At 52.2% G+C, this 23,214-nt stretch overlaps 2 protein-coding genes and 1 non-coding gene across 4 annotated transcripts; all 3 read left to right on the top strand.

Moving 5' to 3' along the window:
• Positions 1-2,020: 2,020 nt before the first annotated feature.
• fhip1b (FHF complex subunit HOOK interacting protein 1B) lies at positions 2,021-11,347 on the top strand. Its single transcript, XM_019871924.1, is given in 12 exon segments — positions 2,021-2,611; positions 3,257-3,597; positions 4,230-4,868; positions 5,246-5,491; positions 6,073-6,240; positions 7,112-7,191; positions 7,283-7,452; positions 7,567-7,956; positions 7,959-8,615; positions 8,729-8,907; positions 9,751-9,913; positions 9,991-11,347. Coding segments are annotated over 11 exon segments (3,129 nt in total). The 5' UTR covers positions 2,021-2,611; positions 3,257-3,462; the 3' UTR covers positions 10,293-11,347.
• Positions 11,348-12,200: 853 nt separating this feature from the next.
• Positions 12,201-19,510, top strand: sestd1 (SEC14 and spectrin domains 1). 2 transcript variants are annotated; one of them, XM_019871928.1, is made up of 18 exons: positions 12,201-12,417; positions 13,419-13,482; positions 13,564-13,672; positions 14,120-14,210; positions 14,278-14,391; positions 14,502-14,615; positions 14,709-14,797; positions 14,885-14,937; positions 15,194-15,277; positions 15,576-15,733; positions 16,142-16,264; positions 16,356-16,559; positions 17,287-17,401; positions 17,475-17,628; positions 17,749-17,830; positions 17,903-18,025; positions 18,234-18,425; positions 18,694-19,510. In XM_019871928.1, the coding sequence occupies exons 2-18, from the start codon at positions 13,428-13,430 to the stop codon at positions 18,934-18,936; spliced, it is 2,103 nt and encodes a 700-aa protein (XP_019727487.1). In that variant the 5' UTR covers positions 12,201-12,417; positions 13,419-13,427; the 3' UTR covers positions 18,937-19,510. The 2 variants fall into 2 exon arrangements, with proteins under 2 accessions (XP_019727487.1, XP_019727486.1); XM_019871927.1 differs by having other exon boundaries at positions 13,407-13,482.
• Positions 19,511-20,537: 1,027 nt separating this feature from the next.
• On the top strand, positions 20,538-20,646 carry trnal-caa (transfer RNA leucine (anticodon CAA)). The gene is made up of 2 exons: positions 20,538-20,575; positions 20,601-20,646. It is a non-coding gene; the product is annotated as a tRNA-Leu (tRNA).
• The last annotated feature ends 2,568 nt before the right edge of the window (positions 20,647-23,214 follow it).

Here is a 23,214-nt window from a genome sequence, read left to right as displayed (position 1 = left end):
TTTTATGAAAGCCCCCCCCCCAAAAAAAAGGAAAAAATTTGGAAGCATCACGGACACCAAAAAAATGTATTTTATTCAGAAGGAATATGAATGTGATCAAGAGATTAAATTTCTCCGAGTGATTAATGTTTGACGTTTTTAAGAGTATTTTTTCTGTTTGAGTATTAATTTTCTGTTTGTTGGGATTCCGAGTATGTTGTTGTTTTTCAGGATATTGTATTTTTTCATACCCCCAAAAAAAATACTCCGAAGAAACAAACAAAAAAAAAACCCACCACTCAATACATTTTTTTTCCATGTAAATGCAAAATGCGCTTCTGTATCTCCGAACCCTAAATATATGATTGTGTATATTGTTTCGAATGCGCTCTGATCTGATTAGAAAAATCCGGAAACTTGAGGACTGGGTGGGGATGGTTAGTCACGCCCCTATGGTGAAGAGGCCCATTGGTTTCTAAACTCCCTATCATTGGGTCTTGATTAGGCCTATTGTTTGGGCTAAGGCTGAATAGTTGTTGGGATTCCGAATATGTTGTTGTTTTTCAGGATATTGTATTTTTTCATACCCAAAAAAAATACTCCGAAGAAACAAACGTAAAAAAAACCCACCCCTTAATACATTTTTTTCCAAGTAAATGCAAAATGCGCTTCTGTATCTCCGAACCCTAAATATCTGATTGTGTATATTGTTTCGAATGCGCTCTGATCTGATTCGAAAAATCCGGAAAACAGAAAAAAAGAACGAATTCAGAGGAAAAAAGGTGAGGCATCTTTATTTGCGTATCTATTACATATTTCGTCAAGTCGACGTGCTGGACATGATTCGAAATACATTTAAAACAACGCTACTGTTTTCGCCTTTCCACCGAAATCGCGATTTTTTTCCCCCTTTTTCCGTGTGGGTTCCAGAAGCGGCACGTGCTCGTGCCCGGCCCGCAGGGCTGACGTGCACGAGCACGTCGTCGGGCGGGGTCAGTGGCGTTGGTCCAGAACTGAGTGTTAGTCGATGCTAGCTGACGCCGGAGAGTCCGAGCGAGCGCCTTCCCGAAGAGGACAGACAAGCAGCTAGCGATGCCCCCGCTCCAACGCGGGCGGCGGCGATGTCCAGACCAACCCGCAACCCGTGAAATGCGCAAATGACAGAGCCGATGGTCAAGAAAGAAAGAAAGAAATCAAAACTGCACGCAACGCTGGACGATATGGGCTGAAAAGTCAATCGCCACGCAAGTCCTATCAGTCGATAATCGGTACCGATTTCCTTTTTAATGATCAAAATTAGGGCCGAAGTAAAAAGGCTGAGTTTAGGTCATCTAATGAAAATACAGTGGATCAGAGTTACCCCCCTCTAATAAGTGCCGAACATCATTATTGAGTGAAATCCTATTTGTGTCATCTTTGCCAGCTGACAGCTCGTTACCAAGGTGAGCCCTACTTCACTTTTAGCCTCCGTGATTCACGTGAAATATTTCAACCTTTTTCTCAAAGCGGCTGTTTGAATTTTATGGTTTCAATCCAAGTTCCTCAACCGGGAAATATGACAGGAATTTTTCGATGACACCTTCTTTCTCCCAAATGAGCAACATTGTTGGTTTGGGTATAAACGTGCATCTTAATTGATTTACATGCAATCAAATCACACGATCCTTTTTCAGCGATATAGTTGGAACACTACGGGATTAAAGAAAAAGGCATATTTTTGTTTCTTTTAGGACAGGGGTGTCAAACTCATTTTTGTCATTGGCCACATTTTCGTGACAGTTTCCCTTGGAGCGCCGTTATGACTGAAACCAAATTTTAGAAAGTCAATAAGTCAACGGTTTATTCAACTATTGTTTAAGTTTCTGTAATGAGGGGTTTAGCGACAAGACCATGCTTACAATGTGTCTCTTATTTATTACATATGAGAATTTTAAATTTTGGTCGAGATTTTAGCCAGCATCATAGAAGTTGATGTCTGATTTGCTTTCGCGGGCCACATAAAATGATGCGGTGGGCCAGATCTGGCCCCCGGGCCTTGAGTTTGACACCTGTGTTTTCGGAGATCGGCATCTTGTAAAGGTATTTTAGGGAGAAAGAAGTCCTAGCATTAGCTCACATATTTCCATGTTTTTACTAGTTTTTTTTTCTTTTCTTCAAGAAAATTAATTGTGATCGTACAAAAAAATATTTTTCCCCCCCTCATAACTTTCAGGAAAATAAAGACAGACTCCTCTGAGACAAAAAAAAAAACAAACAAATCTTCTGAAGATAAAGTTATTTTATTGATCCATTTATTTTTCTTGAAGAAAGAAGTCCGTCTTAACAATTCCATATTTGTAGTATTTGTCTGGCTAAAAAGCAAATGGTCCCGTCGTGGAAAAAAGTAGCAATGGCATGAAAGGCGATTGATGCTTTGTTCCTGGTTTCGGTGTCGGCAGCGGCTGGGCCCCACCCTGGGGTGCAAAGGTCGTCGGTCGGCTCGGCGCTCGCCTCCCCGCGTGCACGCCTGCGCTCCGGCTTGAAGGAGGTCGTCGCGTCTTGGAAGTGGCCCGTCCGTCTCGGGAAGCTTGTCCGACTTGGGCGTCAAAGTTTGCCTTCGTCCTGCTTCGGTTGCCGGACGCGTTCGCAGTCAGTAAGTATTTATTTATGTATGGATTTATTTATTGACTTACGTCCTCATGAGGACTCGAATGCCTTCTTCAGCTTGCCTGTTCAAAGGTAAGATGAAAGCGGTTTAAAAGTTAACTTGTGGATAATAAATGTCAACACTTGGTTGGACTTGGGAGTTGAAAGGTGGCCAGAGATTTGTCCGGATCGCCGGTGCGCCTGCGATCTTTGGAAAGCGCTTTTGCCAGAGCGAACGGCGGCCCGAAAACATCTGGGCCAGCAAATCTGTAATGATTTAGCAATACGTCAGAAGATGGCGGAATTGCACCGCTCAGCACAGCCGTTGAGTAGAAGATTCAGATTAGGCATCAAATGTCGGCTCGTTGCCTGAGTGATTGCGAGAGAGAGCGACGCCGACATGTTGGAAGTCTGTCAAGGTGAGGCACCTGACACGCAAACGGCGTTGGGGCTGCGGGTCCGCGGTCAGATTGATAATCATGATTATTTTGATCAATATTGCAATCGTGGTGGTTCCTCGCAGTTGTGAACGAGACTTTTTTTTTTTAAATTGAAACTTTTGATACATACGGTAAGCAACCAGCTAGCCTCCGCTACCGGAATGCTCACATACAATGCGCTGACGCTGACGACGATGTTCTCGGGCCGACAGCAAGCATGGAGTGGTCGTGGCTGCAGACCGGATGACGGGTTGTGGCCGGAGAAGGGCGTCGCAGCATTTCCTGCTCGTGAACCCTGAGTGAGAGTGACGACGGGGGACCGACCCCGCGACCGCCCACCGCCCCCCGGCCCGTCCCAGCCCCGCGCCTCGCCTTTAAATAGCGCAGCCTGCGGCTACTGGGTCATCGTCGCCCGAAGATGAGCTGGCTCAGCAGGTTGACGCCGCGCACCCCCGCTGCTCGTCCGGGACGGGGCGCCACCCCCCAGGAGGCGCCTTCGTGCACCGCCGACCCCGAGACCTGCTTCATGGTCTTTGAGAACCACTGGAGACAAGTGAGTGCTTCGACGCCAACCGTATTGATAGCAAGTCGTGCCCTTTGGAGGAAAATACATTCAAAACAATGCAAAAGGTTTTCTGCGATGAATGTCATTTATTAGGAATGGCGTCGTCATTTTTCAACAGTTCCAAGTTGAATCGTGTTGTTTTTTTTTTTTTTTGAGAATAGGGTCGCGTTTATTCGACAATAAAATGGACCTTACTCAAAAATGAAAAGTGAGGTTGTTTTTTTTTTTTTCCCCCTCAAGATGAGACAAGTTGATCTTGTTGAAGCGTCAGAGGAAGTAACACTTGATTATCAAGCGCAGTCATCTGCTGCGCTGCCTCCACCACCCGTTTCTTGCTGATGTACACGCAGAGAAAGAAAATGTCGTTTCCGGGGCATATTTCCTGAAGAAAAAACAAAAAAGTCATCTCAAAGAGAATAAAGTTGAAGTATATCGTACGTAGGTGTGTGCACGTATATCTCTCAATCTAAAATATATCCAAAATGGTTTCCTCCTCTCCCACCGGCGGGGGATCTCGGGTCCTCTAGCAGAGGGTGACCCTTCCTTCTCCCATCGACTCTTTGAGTCTTGACACATTTGGGGGTGCTGCGCTACGCTAACGTGGCGTTTGCATTCCGTAGGTGTCGCGCGTGCTGGACCAGAGCGAGCTGTCACGCTCCACCGACGACCTGATCGCCGTGAGGAACCACACAGACCAGATGTTCTGCCTCCTGGCCGAGGAGCGGCCCCCGCAAGGCGGCGGCGGCGACGACGGCGGCGGCGAAGGCGTGGGGCCCATCCTGCAGCTGGTGGTCCGCGAGGGGGTCCTGGAAAGCCTTCTGCGGTGGCACCTCCGCGGCGACCCCGACGCGGACAGCCTGGGGGCGCTGCTCAAGCTCTTTGAGATGCTGATTGGCCAGTCGCAGCAGGCCTTGCTGCGACGCCCGGCCGTCCTGCACCCGCTGCTCAGGGTGGTGGGGGCCTGCGCCCACTCGGAGCGCGGGTGCCCCCCCGCGCTGGAGAACAGCCTGGTGCTGCTCCTCAATCAGGTGTGCGTGCGGGTGGCGCGCGAGCCGGCGCTGCTGGAGACGTTGTTGCGGGCGGCTCCGGCGCAGCGGGGCTCCTCCGACCTGCCGCTCTTCTCCCTGCTGGTGCCCTTCATCCATCGCGAGGGCGCCGTCGGACAGCAGGCGCGGGACGCCCTGCTGCTGGTCATGGCCACCTCGGCCGCCGACCGCGCCGTGGCGCGCTACATCGCGCACAACTCCTACTTTTGCCCCGTACGTATACGCACCCGCGCGCGCACAAACCGCAGGCTCAACTCTTGACGACCATCTTCATGGCGGCGTACGCCCAGCAGCTTAGCCCATGAAAGCTAGCACATCACGGGTAGACACGCAAAAGACACGGCATGTCCACCATTTTGCTTTCAAGCAGCCAACTCAAAACATTTTCACGCGTCCTTCAAAAGCCCTCGAAGGCAGTTTGAGCTCGCCACATGAAACTCGGTAGGCGTGTCAGGCCTCCAAAAGCGCCCCGTGGTCAAAATGACAGAAGACCTCCGCCATTTTGGTGTGAAGAGGCCATATCGGCCTCACGTCCTTCCAAACGACAAAATCGTTGAGCGGTGATAACGCGCGATTTCCCCCCGCGGCAGGTGCTCGCGACGGGTCTGAGCGCGCTCTACTCCTCGCTGCCCCGCAAGATGGAGGTGCACGGGGACGACTGGCACGCTTTGCGGCGCGAGGACTGGATGGGGGTGTCGTCGCTGGCGGTGTTCATGAACTCGCTGGAGTTCTGCAACGCGGTGGTGCAGGTGGCCCACCCCATGGTGCGCTCGCAGCTCCTGGACTATCTGCACAACGGCTTCCTGGTCTCCGTGGTGGCGCCCGCCCTCTACAAGGTACGAAACAAGACAACGAGGTGCTTATTTTCACAGTTTCTCAAAATGAATTGTTGCAAATTCATGCTGCGCTTTGTGTCACGCTTGTTGGGCCCGCTTCCACCTTCATTCAAACCTCAGAAGAAAAATATTGTTCAAAGCTTTTGGTTTTGGGGCAGGAAAAAAATGAGGAAATGGCCATATTGCCCACTTGTAGGGCGACGTGAGATCGAGTCAAGTCAAGTCGGCTTTGTTGTCCGACATGCTCCATGTGCAACATTCGGCACAGATGAAATGTTTCCTCTCAACCGCGGCGCAAACACGCAGTGCGTTGAAAACACACACAGCTAAAAATCAGGGCAGCCAAACGGAACAGCATAAAAAAGACACATGAATAGAAACAAATAAAACAATAAATAGCAATCAACAGACAACCAAGGGCACTTGTGATTATTGCGGGTTCAAGTTCGCTCGTGCATTCAGTGCAATCATTGGGCAACAAATTAGAGAGAAGGAGCAACATCGCGGTGGTGATGCTGGAAGGAGATGTGACACAGCTCTTCTTGTGACATACGTAACTGTGTGCGTGCGTGCGTGCGTAGTCGTCGGTGGATGAGATGATTGCCAGCACGGCCTACCTGGACCTGTTCCTGCGCAGCGTGAGCGAGACATCCCTACTCAAGACCTTCCTGCGCTTCATCCTGCTGCATCGCCTCGACGACGACTCCATTCTGGACACGCTGCTCACGCGCATCGGCGGCAACTCCAGGGTGGGAGCACGCGCGCATATCCCGATCACGTCGGTGCCACTTTTTTTTCCTCTCTCTCTTTGCCACCAAAAAAAACAAATTGACACACACCAGGGCTGAAAGCTTGGGCGAAAGTCCAAGTACCTGGATGAGACTCGTATAGGAAATAAATGCCAGTTCACATCAATTAACTGATGCCTGCTACGTCAAGCGAAGACGGCCACTTGAATTAGCAACGCGACAAGATTTTGCCCCACAATGACCATGTGTCATCATGCCAAGTATGGCCGCAAGTGAAATAGTTTGCCAAAATGTCCACTCAAAACAACTTTGTCGTGATTTGGGAGTGGTAAATGTTCAAAAATGAATCGATCAAAGCCAAAATGTCTTCGTTTTGAGGTCGGTTTGGAAACTTCTTGTTCTAGCAGTACTGATTGTGACTTTTGGTGTTTGTTTTGCACTCGAAAAATATTCCAGATATAAAACATGCAGTGTAAAAACCAAAAGTAACAACAACTCAAATGAAGCCTTTTTGTACTTCCTACTGGAGGGCTCAGTTGTTGTTTTTTCTGAATTTATTTCTTCGAAAAGATTCTTCAGGCGTTTGAAGTGGTCATTCCACTTTTTTTTTTTTTTTAATTCCACTTTTCGAAGTCTGTCCTGTCGCCTGTTCTTGACTTGTTTTATTTTTAATCTGAGCCTCAAATTTGAATATGAAGAATCAGTCATCCGTACGTTTTTGGAGAGATGTAGAAAAAAAACAAAATTCCAAATGAGTCACTTTTTGTTTGAGTTGAAAAAGGGAGGGAGGAACGAATGTTGGCCAGCGGGAAGGATTGCCATGTGTGTTGGGGGTGGTGAGTGAAAGCGCGCCTTGTTGTGCTTGCGGCAGCTCTGCATGGTGTCCCTGAGCCTCTTCCGGACTCTTCTGTCGTTCAACTGCGAAGACATCATGCTGCAGCTGGTCCTCAGGTGAGTGCGCCCGCCCCCCACCGTCGGCGGGTGACGTTAGCGTCACGTCGGACGGCGTCATTGGGCCGTGACCCGCTCCGCCGGCCTCCAGGTACCTGCTCCCGTGCGGCCACGTCATGCTGAGTCAGCGCCGCGCCATCCGGGAAGCCGACATGTACGGCAAATGCGCCGACAAGTTCCTGTCGCTCATCCCCGAGTGCTGCCGCACCGTCGCGGCGCCCCTAGCCGTGCGGGAGGAGGACGCCTCTTTCAGGGGCAAAGGTGAATGCCCAGGGGTCCAAAGTCCCCGTCGACTTGGCGGACGGTTCACCCGGGAAGTTTCCGCGGGAATGTAAGATGTGGGACGTTGCATATTTTGCTTCCTCCTGTCCACAGCGGCGGTCTACAGTGCGGACGGGGAGTCCCCGGCGCCGCCCAGACCCAGCACGCCGTCCCGCTTGGCATTTTTCATCCGCCAGCAGAGCGGCGGGACCCCGACGGGGGCTCCACCCGGCCCCGGCGGCTCGGAGTCTCCGCAGTCGGCCGCCCCCGACAGCCCCGCGTACCGGCCGCAGCCTGAAATTGCGGCGTGGGATTCAGGCTACCTGGATTACCTGAAGGATGCCCGGCGAAGCATTGAGCTTTGCTCCTGGGCGTGTCGGGACTGGTCGGCGCCCTACGATGGTGAGAAGCCCTCCCCGAGCGCCGCGCCGCTCCCCCCGGGCCCTCCCACGTACGCCCCCTCTACGGCCGCGTACCCCGAGCACTCGTGCCTCCAGCCGGGGGGCGGCTCGCCATCGGCCAAAGCGACCGCATCCCCCTTACGCCGCGCTCCAAGAAGCGCAGCTTGCAGCAGCGCGACGAACTCCTCCAAAAACCCGCTCCTCCGCACCTTCGCCTGGCGCCTTTGCCCACTTCCCCGCCGGCGCCAGACAACCCCGCCGCCACCTCCTGCGCGCCTTTGTTCAACGGCACGGCGGGGCCGGGGAGAGAGCTGGAGGCCAAGAAGGCGAAGCGACACTCGGACCACGAGGAGTTTTTGGACGAGAACGCCAATCAAAACGGATGCCCGAGCAAAGATGCCGGCGATGCCCGCACGCCGCTGCCCGACGCCGCCGACGCCTCCGCCCAGCAGCGCGCGCCGACGGTGGAGAGCCTCATCCGGGAGCTTCTGGAGCAATCTCCCGGCGAGGCGCGGCCCCCCGACCACGCCGACGTTGAGGGTATCAGCATCGAGGCCTTCACCAGGGAGCTGAAGGAGCTGGAGGCTCGGGCGACGCCGCCTCCTTGCGCCGTGGAGACGTCCCCGGGCGACCGGCGCCGGCAGGACAAGGATCTGGAGGAGAAAATGTCCGCCGACGTCAAGGGGGAAAGTTCCGAAACGGGCGTCTGCAGTCCCGCCAGGCCTCTCGCTCTCGTTCAGGGCTCGTGTCAGCCGTACACGGGTAAGAACCTCACAGTTTTTCCTGGCCGGTATGGCATTGGGCCTCTGATCTTTTGCTCAAATGTGATTTGAAAGAGCGCGAGAGAAAGTCTGTCGTTTGCAATGAACGTCCAGGTCCGCTGATGGCGGTGCTGCTCGCCAAGCTGGAGAACATGCCGCACAACTCGCTGTACGTCAACATCCTGCTGACGGGCATCGTGGGGCGGCTGGCGTGCTACCCTCAGCCGCTGCTGTGCTCCTTCCTGCTCAACACCAATATGGTCTTCCAGCCCAGCGTCAAGTCCCTCATCCAGGTCAGCCGTCGCCCTCTCGACCTCTTCCCCGGCCTCCGGTTGGACTCAAGTCTCGCCCGGTGGCGGGGCTTGCTTGGCGCTCGCTAGGCTCAACGTTCGGAACAAACTTTTGGTGGAGGCGGGGCAGCTTGATTTTGGTTTGGCGCGTTTTGCGGACACGATTACCGAATGAGCTTCACTTCAAAGTTCAGCATTTAAAAGCAAAACGCAAACCAAATAATGGAACCCAAAGTCAAGAAATCAAAAGCTGCCAGCTAAAAGAATGTACGGTGCAAGAAAATCATTTGAGAAAACATTTAAGATGGTTTGAAAGACCGTCATAGGAATTCACGGGGGAGGGGGTGGGGCAAGCATGCTTCAGAACCTGGATCGAAAAGCATTGACACTCGGGGGCGGCTTCATTCCATTTGCATGCAGCACAACAGCTAAAGTGCCGCTTCACCATGTTTGCTTTGAACTCTGGGCTCCACCCATCGACCCAAGTCCGCAGCCCGACCGGGTCGATATTCTGTTCGTGTTACTTCCAGGACCTGAACCGATCAGTGATTCATAAAGCAGTAGCAGAAATTTCAAGTCCGTTCTCCAGCCGATGGGGTCGCGCCCTTTTCTTGAGACGCTTTTTCATCGTTGCGATAGGTCATCATTTGGTTTTCTGTCGAGCTTTACCGGGGAGTGGCGTTGAGCAGTTTTTGTTTTGAAATTTGGCGAGTCGGTCACTGCCACCACATGGCGGCCGCGTCGAGTCTACGCTCGCAAGTTGAAACACCAAAAATGGGTCGAACGACGGCTCGCGCCTTGAAAAAGGCACAGTTGTATTTGGGAAACGGCCGCTTCTGTCTCCAGGTGCTGGGCTCTGTGAAGAACCGCATCGAAGCCTTCGCCGCCTCCCATGAGGACTTCCCCGCCATGCTGAGGAAAGCCCAGCAGTACCTGGTGGCGCGCGGCAAGGTGGACTGGAGCGAGCCGCCCGGCGCCGTCCCACCCCTTCGGCGCTCGGATTCGCTAGGTGAGCGCGGGTTTCAAACGGGCGGCTGCGGTGACTTCCTCTCGCGCTGACTCCCGCCCGCTCTTCTCTCGTGCCAGTCAAGAGCCGCAAGTCGTCCCTAAGCGAGCTGATCCTCCGCCACACCAGCAGCCCCACTCGGACCCGCAGCGCCGCCCAGATGGCTCTGGCCCACGTGCGGGTGGGCGGCCAGACGCTGCACAGCGCTCTGTTCCGCGGCGGCGCCGGAGCGTCCAGTCTGGAGAAGCAGGCGGAGGCGCTGCGCGTGAAGAACGCCGTCTACTGCGCCGTCATCTTTTGCGAGTTCCTCAAGGAGCTCGCCGCCCTCGCCCAGGAGCACGCCGTCGCCTTGCCCTTCGCTCGCACTGACGCCGAGGAGTAGTACATGGCCGAGGGTCGCGCGCCGAGGGCTCCGCTCCATGAAGTGGACCTCAACTGTGCCCGCAGGTAGACACTTTAGACGAGCTTCCGAGGAGAACCGGCCCCTTGAGGAGTGGAGGACTAGAAGTCGATGCCTTGGAATACATGCGGAGGGGTAGGGACTGCGAGCAACGGGCGTGGAGGTCGAGATGCCCGGATTCCGACTAGGAGGAATAGATGGGTCAAAGACAAAGGGGCTCGGTTTGGACCAGTTGCAGCCGGTTTTGGTCCATTCGGGCTCAGTAAGTTGCCCTTGCGGCCGCTTTGGTCCAGTGACGGCCCATCAGCCAACAGTTTCGGACGACGGGGCCAAAATTCGGAGGTTATCTCTGCAGCGTCTTTTGACTCCATCCTGCTAGCATTTGGTGCTAATTGCCAACAAGGCACTTGCAAACACTAACGGTCTTTTGGTCTTTTGTGTCACGTGTGGAAGCATTTGGCGCTGAACAAAGAAAAAGGGAGGGAGAAGAGCTTTTCGGACTTCCTCTCGTAAGAATGTTTGTCGATGAGACTTTTGTCTTCCTCCATTAATGTTCCGGAGGCGATTTGTCCCTCCTCCCATAGTCGTGACATCATCTCTTTTAATGTTCAACCATCAAGTGAAAAGCAAAAGTTGATTGGAGGTTGGTTCTGACTCTCAAAACAAACAAAAACAGTGTGTGTGCAAGGCGGAGGCACTTGTCTCCTCGTCTACATGCCAAGTGTGGTTGGTGTTGATTTTTCTTGTTCCCGTGCCATGTTTGACTCCTCACCCGATCAAATGTTTCATCCAGTTTGCAACTATGCAAAAACGTGGCGGCAGTCAGCACCTGAAAACTGCGCGTGTAAATTTTGTCAGGCAAACAACAAACAAATTATTCTGTACGAAGGAGAAACACGGAAGACGTAAAAAAGGAATATTTTTGTACATGATTGCCATTGCATGTGTGTGTGATGGGTGGAGAACAATCTGTCACGAAAAACAAAACACTAAAGGGAATGTTTTTATTAATTTATAAAGTCTTTGTTAGCAACGAGCTCCCCTTGTGTGTCTCAACTCTCTCTTTGTTAAAAACGCCATTGAGTGGTCCCGTGCCAAACCAAATAGGGTGGCAGCCCTTTGGAGTCGATGCAAATGGTCAAAAAAATGGACCCGGTGGCTTGAGTGAGTGCGTTAAAACGTCTCAGTCACAAAACCTGACGGGAAGAGCAAAAACAACGTCCTCCCGTAATTATGGTGATACAAATTGCCCCTACACAAATTGTATGGCACAGCAGGGTGTGAAAATATTTCAACTTATAAGTGGAATCAAACGTTTCTCCAGCTCCAAAGATGCTTACCTACCCATTGGACATCAAGAGACAAAGTCAAAAAGGTCGAAGGCATGAGCACAATTTCAAAAGACGCAGTGCCACATGGATTATTGAAGTAGGGGAACGCCTCCCAAAAATGTCGCCCCACTATTTGATAATGGAGGATAATAGTAAAAGAACACGTCAGCTGTTTAGCATGTCACATATTTCGTGTAAGTATGATGCAGTGCAGTCATTTTTTTTTTTTTACTGGCCCATATTTCGTTAACTGGATGTGAATACAAGCGTAAAAGTCAAGTTTCCGATTGTCAGCGAACGTCTCGGCTGCTCCCGCCCCGGATATATCGGACTTGCGCATTAGAAAGGATTGTATTTTCAAAGTAAGAGAATTGACCTTCTTATCTGCGCATTTGCCGCGGTCTCTCGCTTGTATATGTCAATGTTGCGTTACAAGTAGCGATGCTTCTAGAACAACGTAGACATATCAGGTCGGTAAGGCACCGTGAGCCTTTTTTGAATGTCGTTTTTTTTTAATTTTGACGAGAGCGGCTGCGGAAGACGCAGTCTCGCTCGGAGGGGCATTGCGCATGCGCGGAGCAACGGCGGCGCCGCCCGCCGACCGACGCTCTGCGCCTGGCTTCCTTCCACCTCGAGCTGGTCGGCGGCTGGCGAGTGTCGCGCTGCCGGATGGAAAAAACGGTCATTATCCGCCCACGGGAGACACGCTGGAGCCCCCGGAAACTTTAGCGAGCCTCGACGAAGACGCACAATGCCAAGAGTCTGACGACTGAAAGGTAGGCAAAGTCCGTTGTTCGGCGGAGAGTTGTTGCCAAATCGATCGGAGAGTTATCGATAGAGAGGCGAGGGAAGAGTCGGGTGGGAGTCGATGTAGGTCATGGCGGCTGCGGGCCGAGCCGAGCCGAACTGAACGGAAACATTCGCACATACGCGATGATCTGGATGAGTCTGTTGCCGCGGCGCATTTGGGGCATCATCGGGAACCGCCAAAGTCGAACGAAATCTGCTCCGCCCGCCTTCTCCCATCGAATAATGTTCATCGTCCGTTCCAGGTTCAAACCGTGATCATCTTGAAAGTGTTTTTGCGGGTGGAAGATTGGCGCTCAAAGCCGAGAGCCCGACGTCCTCGTTTGGCAAAACAAAGACAAGCAATTCCTCGCTTGCTTGAGAAAGTGCTTGACGAAATGTGAAGCAGAGGCCGCGTTCTAAATGGAAAAATCGCCGACCATCAGATTAATGCGAGCGTCGCAGGCAGAATTGCGATCACAGTTCAATATTGTGCCACCTCACATTCTTAGATTCTTAGAAAATAACAGATGGATGGCACGATCTCTCAACGCGTGCATCAACATCATACCCAGAGAGCTTTAGACACACTTAACACTGGCATATACTTCACGTCCATTTATTGACCAATTGATTGAGCCGTGAAGTACAGCGGGAGCACGCCGGCGGCTTCCTGCAGCTGTCTTAACTCCGAAGCTCCCCAAAAGTTTCAAGTGGTTTACCTGAAGGAGAATCGTGCGCCGCATTGTGACCAAGGGTAAAAGCCAGTCCAGAAATGTGAAGCGTAAATCCTTTCCATAGAGAGCTAATGGAAGCAACCCTGCTCCTATTCAGTTCGGCCCCTCGAAGAAACACCCGAGACAGGCGGGGCGTGTTTCTGTCAGCCTTGAGCAAAACGGCCAATCCGTCTGTAATTCTGATCATATGAGAAGATGTGGTCTGAAGAGAAGGATCCATTGTGTTGGTGCTGTGCTTTGAGATGTGTCATCAGGTCAGCACGATGGAAGCCAGCAGCATCATCAATGTGCTCAACAAGAAGCTGGCCTTCCTCTCAGGTACGCACCCGCAGCCGTTTTTTGGGGGTTCCCCCCCCCTTCCGCGTGTGACTGAAGCGCGTGTGCCCTTTGCGGTTTGAGGCGGGAAAGACCGTCGCAGCGGTCTGATCCTCAGCATCCCGCTGGGCTGCGAGCAGACCAACATGGAGGAGCTCAGCGACACGCTGGACTATCTGCTCAGCATCCCCAGGTACGCACCACCCAGACAGAGCGCGCCATCTCGCCGCTTGCACTCACGCTATCCCAGAAGGTCGTCGGCGGAACGTTAGCGTTGTCACCGCATTGCTGACAGCGCGGCGCCTTCAACGCGCGCTCCATTTGCTCCCAATGGAGACGTTCGGCTCCCCGCGTAGCGGAACGTGCCACTGCCAAAGCGGAACGGAGCCGGACGGCTCGCAACGCAAAGTTTTTTTTTTTTCTTTCCTTTTTTTGTGAAAAAAATGCTTCGTTTTAGGATTTATTTTGCTGATGTATGAAGTATTGTGTCCAAAAAGTAGCTGAAAGGTCATTGGCCAATCAACTGTTTGTATTTTATTGATGAAAATGTGAGTTTCTCTTCAATGACCCCGGCGTGTGTGTGTGTGTGTGTGTGTGTGTGTGTGTGTGTGTGTGTGTGCGTGTGCGTGTGCGTGCGCAGCGAGAAGTGCAAGGCGCGAGGCTTCACCGTCATCGTGGACGGGCGGCGCTCGCAGTGGAACACGGTCAAGACGGTGGTGCTCATGCTGCAGGTACGTGCCGACGCCCCGCCCCGCGCCGACGTAGACGCTCGCTCGCGACTGACGAGCGCCCTTTCAGAACGTGATCCCGGCCGAGGTGTCGCTGGTGTGCGTGGTCAAGCCGGACGAGTTCTGGGACAAGAAGGTCACTCACTTCTGCTTCTGGAAGGAGAAGGACAGACTCGGCTTTGAGGTTGGACCCGCCGAGCGTGTGAAAACGAGCGTGCGGACGGCGCGCCGCTTGTGCCGCCGACCGCCACGCGACCGGTGAACTGAAGCTCCCGCTGCGGCGCTTCCCGTTAGGTGATCCTGGTGTCGGCCAATAAGCTGACGCGCTACATCGAACCCTCGCAGCTCACCGACGACTTCGGCGGGACTTTGGACTACGACCACGGCGATTGGCTCAGCAAGAGACTGGTCGCTGCTGCCGCCTCTTTAAGAAAAAAAAAAAAAAATCTGTCGCAGATTCGCTTGTTACCGTGGCAACTCAACCTCCTCTCTGCGTGGCAGGTGTTTGAGAAGTTCACCAAGGAGTCCACGTCATTGCTGGACGAGCTGTCGCTCATCAACGACGGCGACAAGAGCGCCGCCCTCGACAAGTACGCGCGCTCGCTCGCAGTCACTCGCGCACGCGCTGTACTGTGTGTGTGCATCGTGTGTGTGTGTGTGTGTGTGTGTGTGTGTAGGTCAGCTGACGTCCTCCTGCCGTCCTTTGACCCGGAGACGGTCCTCCAGACGGGTAAGTAGCAGAGGACCCTTTTGCGCTGTCGCTCTCTGCGTGTGTTGTTGTGTGTGCACCCGAGCATTTTTTTTTGTCTGTCTGTCGGTCTGTGTCGCTGGTGTGTTTGTATGTATTTGTATGTCGGTCCGCCAGTGCGAACGTGTGAGAGTGTTTGTGTGATTTCTGCGTGTTAAAGGGGGTCGTCGTCGGCGCCATCCGCCGCCTCCTTCTCCGAGCGAAAGACGAGCCCGCTTTCTGCTCTGTGTGCGCGTAGGTCACGAGTTGCTGTCGGAGCTCCAGCAGCGACGCTTCAACGTCTCCGAGGGGGGCGGACGAGGCGGCGGCGGAGGGCCAGGGGGTGAGGAAGCCGACGTTAGCGCGCTAACGCGAGCGTCTGTACCAAAGGGCCGCCACATCCGCGCGACACGAGCGCGCGCCAACATTTTGGAGCACCGCGGGCAAAAGAATTGCCTTGACTTTGCGTGTTGCCGGCGCAGTATTGTTGTTTGCCAGCGAGGTCCCGTGCTACTTGCTTGGTAGCGGTACGCCGCGCGGCGCGCCCTTTTGACCCAAAACGGGTCAAAAGGCTTCTGCTGCCTTGCGTCCGCCTCAGCCGGTCGTCATCTCGCCACCCCCCTCCCAACGTTTGCCCACAGCGCCGACGTGGCGTCCGATGGAGGAGGAGCTCCTGGCTCAGCCTCAGGTCATGAAGCTTCTGGACTCGCTGAGGGAGAAGTACACCCGCTACCAGGAAGTTTGCCGCCAACGCAGCAAGCGCTCCCAGATACACGACGTGCACGCCAAAGTCACGCAGGTGAGCGGTCGGTGGCCCGTCTCGGAGACGCGTCTGGCGCTCGCTCTCGGTTGCCAGGGCGACGGCGGCAGATTTGCGGCCGCCGTCCTGCTTCTCGGCACGCTTGGCACACATTCAAAAATGGGAAAAGCGAGCCGCTCGGCGCGTGAACAGGCACTTGGGAAACCAATTCAATCACCTGGAGAAAACAAATGACAGGCATCAAATGTTGAAGTTGAACTTCAAAACGCAGACGTCCCCGTTGTGGGAATAATGAAAGCGACGGGAAACCGTTCGGAAAAATCAGCGCAAGCCCACCGACGCGACGGAAAGCCATGACACGAAAATAGACGCGGTTGTCACACTCGCGACGGGAGAGGATGGGGATGGTAGGAAAAGTGAAATCAAGTGTGCGCGTGCGTGTGTGAGGTGGTGACGTGGCTGCAGGGTCCGGGCTCGGAGCTGCTGAAGACCCAGCGGGCCATCGGAGACTCCATGCGGGCGGCGCAGGCGCTGCAGCAGAAGCACGAGGAGATCGAGAGTCAGCACAGCGTACGGAGAGCCGCCCGCGTCAGCCCGCCGCCCGCACCCTCGAGCCGCGCGCGTAACAACCAGCGCCGGGTCGTGTCCCCCCCCTCGCTAGGAATGGTTTGCGGCCTACGTGGAGCTGAACCAGCAGATCGGCGCCCTGCTCAGCGGCGGAGACGACGACGACGAGGAAGAAGCCGGCGAGCTGAAGGCGCTGCAGCGGCAGCTCAGCGACGTCTGCTACCAGCAGGCGGCGCAGCTGGAGAGCCGGCAGAACGTCCTGCAGGCCGCGCAAGCCTTCCACGCCGCCACGCAGGAGGTGAGCTGGCAACTTGGCTCATCTCCGTGTTAGCTCCATTTGGTCTGTTGGAACTGAGCTGACTTGACCCACCTGGAGTCGAGTGTGGCGATCACTTCTTGCGTCACCCCTTTTTTGTTTTTTTTAAAACCTTTGTTAAGAGTAGCCATTTTACGTAGCTTCTTCTAGCATGTTTCATCTCTCTTTTTGTGTATTTGCTTACTTTTAGCTTCCGTAGTTTACCTTCATCTTTGATTAAAGAAGCTCGGTTTCTCTCTTTTTTTTTTTCCCCCCTCAGTTTATGCAAAGCTTAGTTTCATTCACTTTAGCGTCGTTAAATTGAGTCACCGTCGCTCAGTTTATCTTGCTTCAATTTGGCTCATCTCGGTTTTTGTCTATTTGGTTAATTTTAGCTTTGTTGACCTCAGCCATCTTAGTTTCGAGAAGCTAGCTTTGACTTTTTCTTTCTTTAAACCTTAGTTGAGTGTAAGCATCGTAACAAAGCGTAGTTTTCACTCTTTTTCTCTTAGTTGAGTTAGCGTAGCTTAGTTGATCTCATTTCAGTTTTTCTGCCTATTTTTGCTTCGTCTTCTCCAACCGTCTTAGTTTAGTGTTTTTGGCTAGCGTATGCTCATTAGGTGAGCTTTGTCTCGCTTTTGTTTTGATTTATCTTTGCTTTTCTACGTATCGGTGTGAGTTGTCTTAGCATGTGGAAGGGCGGCGCTGATGTCACATTTGCTGTCGTTAGCTGTCCCAGCAGCTGGACGCGCTCCTGGGCATGCTGTGCGCCGACGTGGCCCCGGCGGACGGCTCGCAAATCCAACACAGCCTCAAGTTGCTGGAGGAGAAGCTGCAGAGCGTCGGTACGTACATACGTGGGAGTGTGGGGAGGTGGGGCCTAAATCGCGCTGACCCCTCCCCTCCGTACATGAGCAGAGGTGGGGCTGGCGTCGCTGCGCCAGAAGGGGGCGCTGCTGCTAGAGCAAACGTGCAATGACGACGACGACGGTGAGAACGCGGCGGCCGAGCAGAGGGACAACGCGCAGCAGATCCGCGACGTCATGGACGATATGCAGATGAGGAAACAGAGGTGAATGCCCGCTAACGCGCTAGCGGCGACGAACGCATGCTAACGTGTGCGATCATGGGAGCGACGCAATTTCCAATGACCTGACAAAGCGTGCGTGCGCGAACGCGTGCGTTCATGCAGGTGCGAGGACATGGTGGACGTGCGGCGTCTGAAGATGCTTCAGATGGTTCAGTTGTTCAAATGCGAAGAAGACGCCTTACAGGTCAGATTCGTAAGCCGAATGATGTCACGGGCACAGGTGCTATGATGCGTGTGTGCGCGCGTGCGCGTGCAGGCAGTGGATTGGCTGTGCGAGCTGCTGGACGCGCTGCTGAAGACGCACGTGCGACTCGGAGACGACGCCCGCGACACCAAAGCCTTGATGGACAAACACAAGAAGTTTGTGGACGTGGCGCAGGTCAGACCGGAAGTGGTCGTGCGCCAAACTTCCTCCTCCTAACCTTTGCGTCATGGCAAGCGTGTGTGTATGTGTGTGCGCGGGGGGGGGATGTGCGCGCGTGTGCGTTATTATGAGTATGCGTGCGATTGTGTGTTTGCGCATGCATGCATTTGTGTGGACAGTGTGCGTGTCCCACGATGGCTGACGCGCGGCGTGTGCGTTGCAGAGCACATACGACTACGGGCGGCAGCTGCTGCAGGCCACGGTGGTGCTGTGCCAGTCGCTGCGCTGCGCCACGCGCTCGTCCGGCGACACGCTGCCTCGACTCAACCGCGTGTGGAAGCAGTTCGCCGTCAGCGCCGACGAGCGGCAACACCGACTGCAGCTCGCCCTCGCCTTCCACCAGCACGCCGATGTGGTCAGTGCGAGCACACACACACACACACAAGATCATGACCAAATGATATTGAAGCAAACAATTTAAACTAGAAATACACAATGAGGTCATAAAGAGCCCTTGGGATTCTGCTGAAGACTTAGAAATACACAATGAGGTCATAAAGAGCCCTTGGGGTTCTGCTGAAGACAAAATGGCGTACTTTGACTTCCCACTGCTAAAAAACGAGGGCGTGCGCGTGTGTTTCAGGTGGCTAAAAAACGAGGGCGTGCGTGTGCGTGTGTTTCAGGTATTACAGGATGAGCACGTGGAGGCCGAGTCTCTGGATCAGGTGGACGCTTCGGCCAAAGCTCTGCTGGACAGACTCAGCATGCCCGTCATCTTCCCCGATGGGTCGGTAGACACGCATTCGCCGCACGCAACGCAACACGACACAAAAACAACACACAACACCCTAACAGGCCCGCTCCCCACACACGCATGCTCATGTAGCAACACGTGCGGCCGTATGGTAAATTACGAACAGCGTTGATCGCATGCTAGCATCGGTGGCCGCATGCCAGCCTGCTAACAGTGGTGAGCACACGCTAACTTGGGTGAACACATCCAAACATGCCCACAGAGTTGACTGCGTGCCAACATAGGTGACCACATGCTAACACGCTAATACAGAGGAACGCACGCTAAGTGCCAACAGAATTGACTGCATAGGTGACCACATGCTAACGTGCTAACGGAGGAGAACACATGCCCACCCGGGTGACCGCATGCTAACTTGTTACTCTGTGCGAAGCGGAGCTATTCGATGTCCGTCCATCCATTCTCTGAGCCGATTGTCCTCAGAGGGTCGTAATCATTTCGGACGAAGCTCATTTTTTGCACTTATATGACCAAAAATGCTGAAATGTCAAGTGAAGTTCAAATTGAAACCTTAACACTTTGAAACTGGACCCAAGGCTTGAAGCCCTAATTTGAGGCCCTAACAATGTCTTGAAAAACTTGATTTCCAACCTAAAACTGGGCTTCAAGCCCATCATTCACCCCAGTAAACTTGACAAACTTCAACCCATGTTTCAAATCCTAAACTGAAACCATAACCTAGGCTTGAAGTCTCCCTCTCCCCAATTAATTGTTCATGACGTGGTTCATCATGCCAAATAAACTTTTGCAAGTTTCAGACTTTTCGTCCGTTTTATTATGATTGCAGTGTGGTTCTCAAGTGAAAACTACTTTTACTTGGGTCCTGAGTAAAGCCGAGGGCTGCCCGTGTGCCATTGTGGGCGCAAGAATATGACAGGTTGTCAATATTTCCTGAACTACTTGATGCAATGGTTCTCGTATTTCTTGCTCGAAAAGTTGATAAATGGCTACCCGGGGCCTTCACCAGAGCCAGGAGCTACACACGAATGGCAAAAAAAAATGACATCGTTTGACGGCACTGTTACATGTGGACAGGGAGAATAAGGTTACATATATCACTCGTTCTTGTTGACTAGGCAAAATGAAATAGTGCAGAACTCTTCAACGCGAATGCAGCGTGACGCTGTCAAGGGGCGACAGCGGTGTGGGGCCAGCGTTTATGTCGTTTCGTTGAACTGGGCGCGGGCGTGAAATGCACTCGGTGGGTTGTTAGCTTCCAAAGTCTATATTTTGTAATTTATATTTTAGTTTTTGTCAATTAAGGGGTACATTTACAACGTATCCTGTTTGGAGTGGAGCGGGAGCCGACTAAGAGGCGACGTCATCAAGAAGCGACTGTGACCGCGTCATTCTTGAAAATGAGACGTGAAACTAAACTACAGTGTTTTAAAACGTAAAAGGGTATATCATATGTTTCTGAGTTTATTTTTTTTATTCTTGTCCACAAAAAGATGACTCTACAAAAGCCCTTTGACACTATTCACCCCGCGCTTTCATTTTCAGAGCGGAAGCGAATACGCTAAGAGCGAGCAGCGCAAGTCACGTCACGACTGTGCTTCTGTCAGCGTGACTGAAAAGGGCAGCCAAAAGCTTTTTCTAAGCAATTGCTTGTGTGTGCGCCAATGTCTCCCCCGATCGCGAAGACGAAAACTTCGTTCGCCTCCTGGTGCTGTACCGGCATTAACAAGGCAGAAAGCGTTCTCCTTGTCAGTTGTCAGGATGGCCGAGCGGTCTAAGGCGCCAGACTCAAGGTTGAAACCTTCTCGCCAACGGGAATTCTGGTCTCCGAATGGAGGCGTGGGTTCGAATCCCACTTCTGACACAGTCTTTTTTTTTTTCGTCTTTCAACAGTGGAAGTCAAAAGACACGATGAAAACCAGAGACCCGCTTCTTACACTCCTTTCGCTGCGAAGATATTTTCTTATGAGCCTGCTTGATTTTCATGCGTGTTGTGTATTTCTGCTTACCCGTATTTCCTATTTGCATTCTCCCCAGACACTTCTCTCACATCATTCTGAATGAACCCTAACATCCAACATCCGCATCTCCATAAGCGCCAACACAATAACAACAATGATCGTACCAGTATGGGCATTAATTCGAATATTGATGGAAAACACCAGCTAAATACAGTACCAAACGGTTACCTTTGGAATACGATGACATCGAATATTATCTCATGTCGGGGTCATATACCTTCTCGCTGAAACCGCGTCCTCGTACCTTGTAAAAATCCCGACTTTGTTCAAAGCGGTTGATACCGTGGCAGTTTATTGTTTGGAAAAATAATCATGACAATATCACGATTGTATTAAATAAGGCGAATCGATTTCATGACCAATATTGTACAAAGTTATGTGCGCTATCCTTTTGACTGTATTAACAATAGAATGAAAGTTTTCTGCAAGACACACAAACACACTATACAATATTCATTCAAACAAAAATCATTAAGGTAAGGCGTTGGCATTGAGAAATGCAAATGTATTCAACTTTCCTGACAAAACGGAACTGAAGGAAAAGGGGAAAAAAAAAGTCAAGAAAAAAACGAAACAAAAAGAAAAGTCTACTTGGGAAGAGCTCCCCTTTGATTCGAGTTCCTTTTGAAATCGTGGACGCCACCCGCGCCGAGTCTCTCGTCACAAGTCGGAGGCCGCTAAGGTCTTCCTCTTGGGCACCCATCGAAGACGCGTGCCGGGACTTTGGTCGTCGCGGTCCTGCCCGGAAGCCCGACGACCGATAGTTGAGTATGCCGCACTGCGTCAAGGCCATTCCGAATCGGCCACAAGACGCCGCGCTTCGTCCGTCGGCTCCAAATCGGCCAACGTTCGCTTGTAGCCCGACGCCGGCACGACAGCGCCACCATCGCGAACGAGCAAAAAGTCGCGTGCTTTGGGAAGGCCGTTTGTTGCCCTGACGGTTGACGTCCACTAGATGTCAGTGTCGGAAAAGGAAAGAACATCACACGGGCACACCTTCACCCGCACACGCTTCCGTCCGAACTGTGTGCGGGTGAAAGTGTGCCCAATAAAACGTCGTCCACTGCGAGGAATTCTTCGGCTTTTTTTTTTTTTTGGGGGGGGGGGGGGCATGTCATGAAAACCACCGTGCAAGAAGTAGATCTTGTTGCTGCTTGCGACCACACGCCGCCCGCCGTTAATTTGAAATCGATCGATGACGCGCATTGAACCAAGTTGACGTAAAACCAACAAGCATGTGGCTGAAATGCTAAAGGCGTGGACATGAAGAGCGAAGTCGGGCAACAAACTCCTTCCTGTCCATGACGACGCCGTCAAGCGTCTTCCAAACCAAGGGTGAGAACTTTTACTTTTTATTTTTTTAATGCTGTTTTCTGCTCGTGTACGTTGAGGGGTTCCTTGTTTTTAGTGGATAGCTCTACTTTACGAACGGCAAAATGAGAGAAGGAATCCTTTAAATGCAGTTTTATTAAAAGGGGGAAACAAAGATGTCTGCACCGCAGCACGTTCGAGAACGCAACTGTCCTCGTAACTAAAATCACTTCCTGCTTCTCTGACTTCAACAGCCAATCAGAACCTATCAACATAAAACCATGTCTAAGCAATTATTAAACAACAGAATATAATTTAGGTATTCTGAACATGAAATAATATGATGCTCAAACATAAAATGATAATAATAATATAACATAAGCTTCCACTAGCTTAGCAGCTAGCTTAACAGCATCCTGCAAAAATGCATGCAAACACGAGTTTTTTTCGAGAGAACAGTCTGAATAATAAACGGTTGATTTGTAGGTTATAATTCTCGAATTGTCACACTACATAGCCACGAATTGTCACACGTGTTCTTAATAATGCGGTCGATATAAAAGATCTGACGTGGTCCAGTGGTTAGCGCGTCGACCTCACAGTGCAGAGGTACCGGGTTCACTTCCAGCTCCGCTCCGGCCTCCTTATTTAATGGATGAAATTGAACTTGGACTGGCTAGAACTATGTTTAAAGTCTTTTTTTTTCAATGTTCAAAAATATTCCCATCCAACGGTCCTTTGTTTGCACTCACGGAGCGACCAAGATCATTTCTTTTAGTCCCTCGTGTCTAAACTTGAGCAGAACGCTAACCTGAAGTGCGCTCGGCGGCAAGCGAAGTCAGCTACGTGCGAGTGTGCTGAATTGTTTGAGTACCAAGTGAGTCCCCTCGACCAGCCCGGGACGGATGAATTCAAAATGACATCGGTCGCGCAAGATCGACCTTGCTGCTCATTTTTTTGCACGGATTCGAGCACGCCGAAAGAATAGTTTGCTCGCGTTTTTGACTTTGCCACACGGGACGTGTCGCGTCGCGTTGCGCTTCAATCCGAAGCGACTTTGCCTCGCCAATTTCTTTTCGCCCGCCTTTGTGGAACCCACC

Source organism: Hippocampus comes, unplaced genomic scaffold, assembly GCF_001891065.2.
Source record: "Hippocampus comes isolate QL1 unplaced genomic scaffold, H_comes_QL1_v1.1 scaffold277, whole genome shotgun sequence".
Lineage (NCBI taxonomy): Eukaryota > Metazoa > Chordata > Actinopteri > Syngnathiformes > Syngnathidae > Hippocampus > Hippocampus comes.
Note: the sequence above shows the minus strand (reverse complement) of the source record. Positions and strands in the feature narration are given on the sequence as shown.

What these genes read in the sequence shown, in the direction of transcription:
- sestd1 (XM_019871927.1), top strand. Translation starts at nt 13,407, where the DNA reads ATGTGTCATCAGGTCAGCACGATGGAAGCCAGCAGCATCATCAATGTG. An exon ending in GAAGCTGGCCTTCCTCTCAG is followed by an intron (nt 13,483 to 13,563) that starts GTACGCACCCGC and finishes TTGCGGTTTGAG; the next exon opens with GCGGGAAAGACCGTCGCAGC. An exon ending in TATCTGCTCAGCATCCCCAG is followed by an intron (nt 13,673 to 14,119) that starts GTACGCACCACC and finishes GTGCGTGCGCAG; the next exon opens with CGAGAAGTGCAAGGCGCGAG.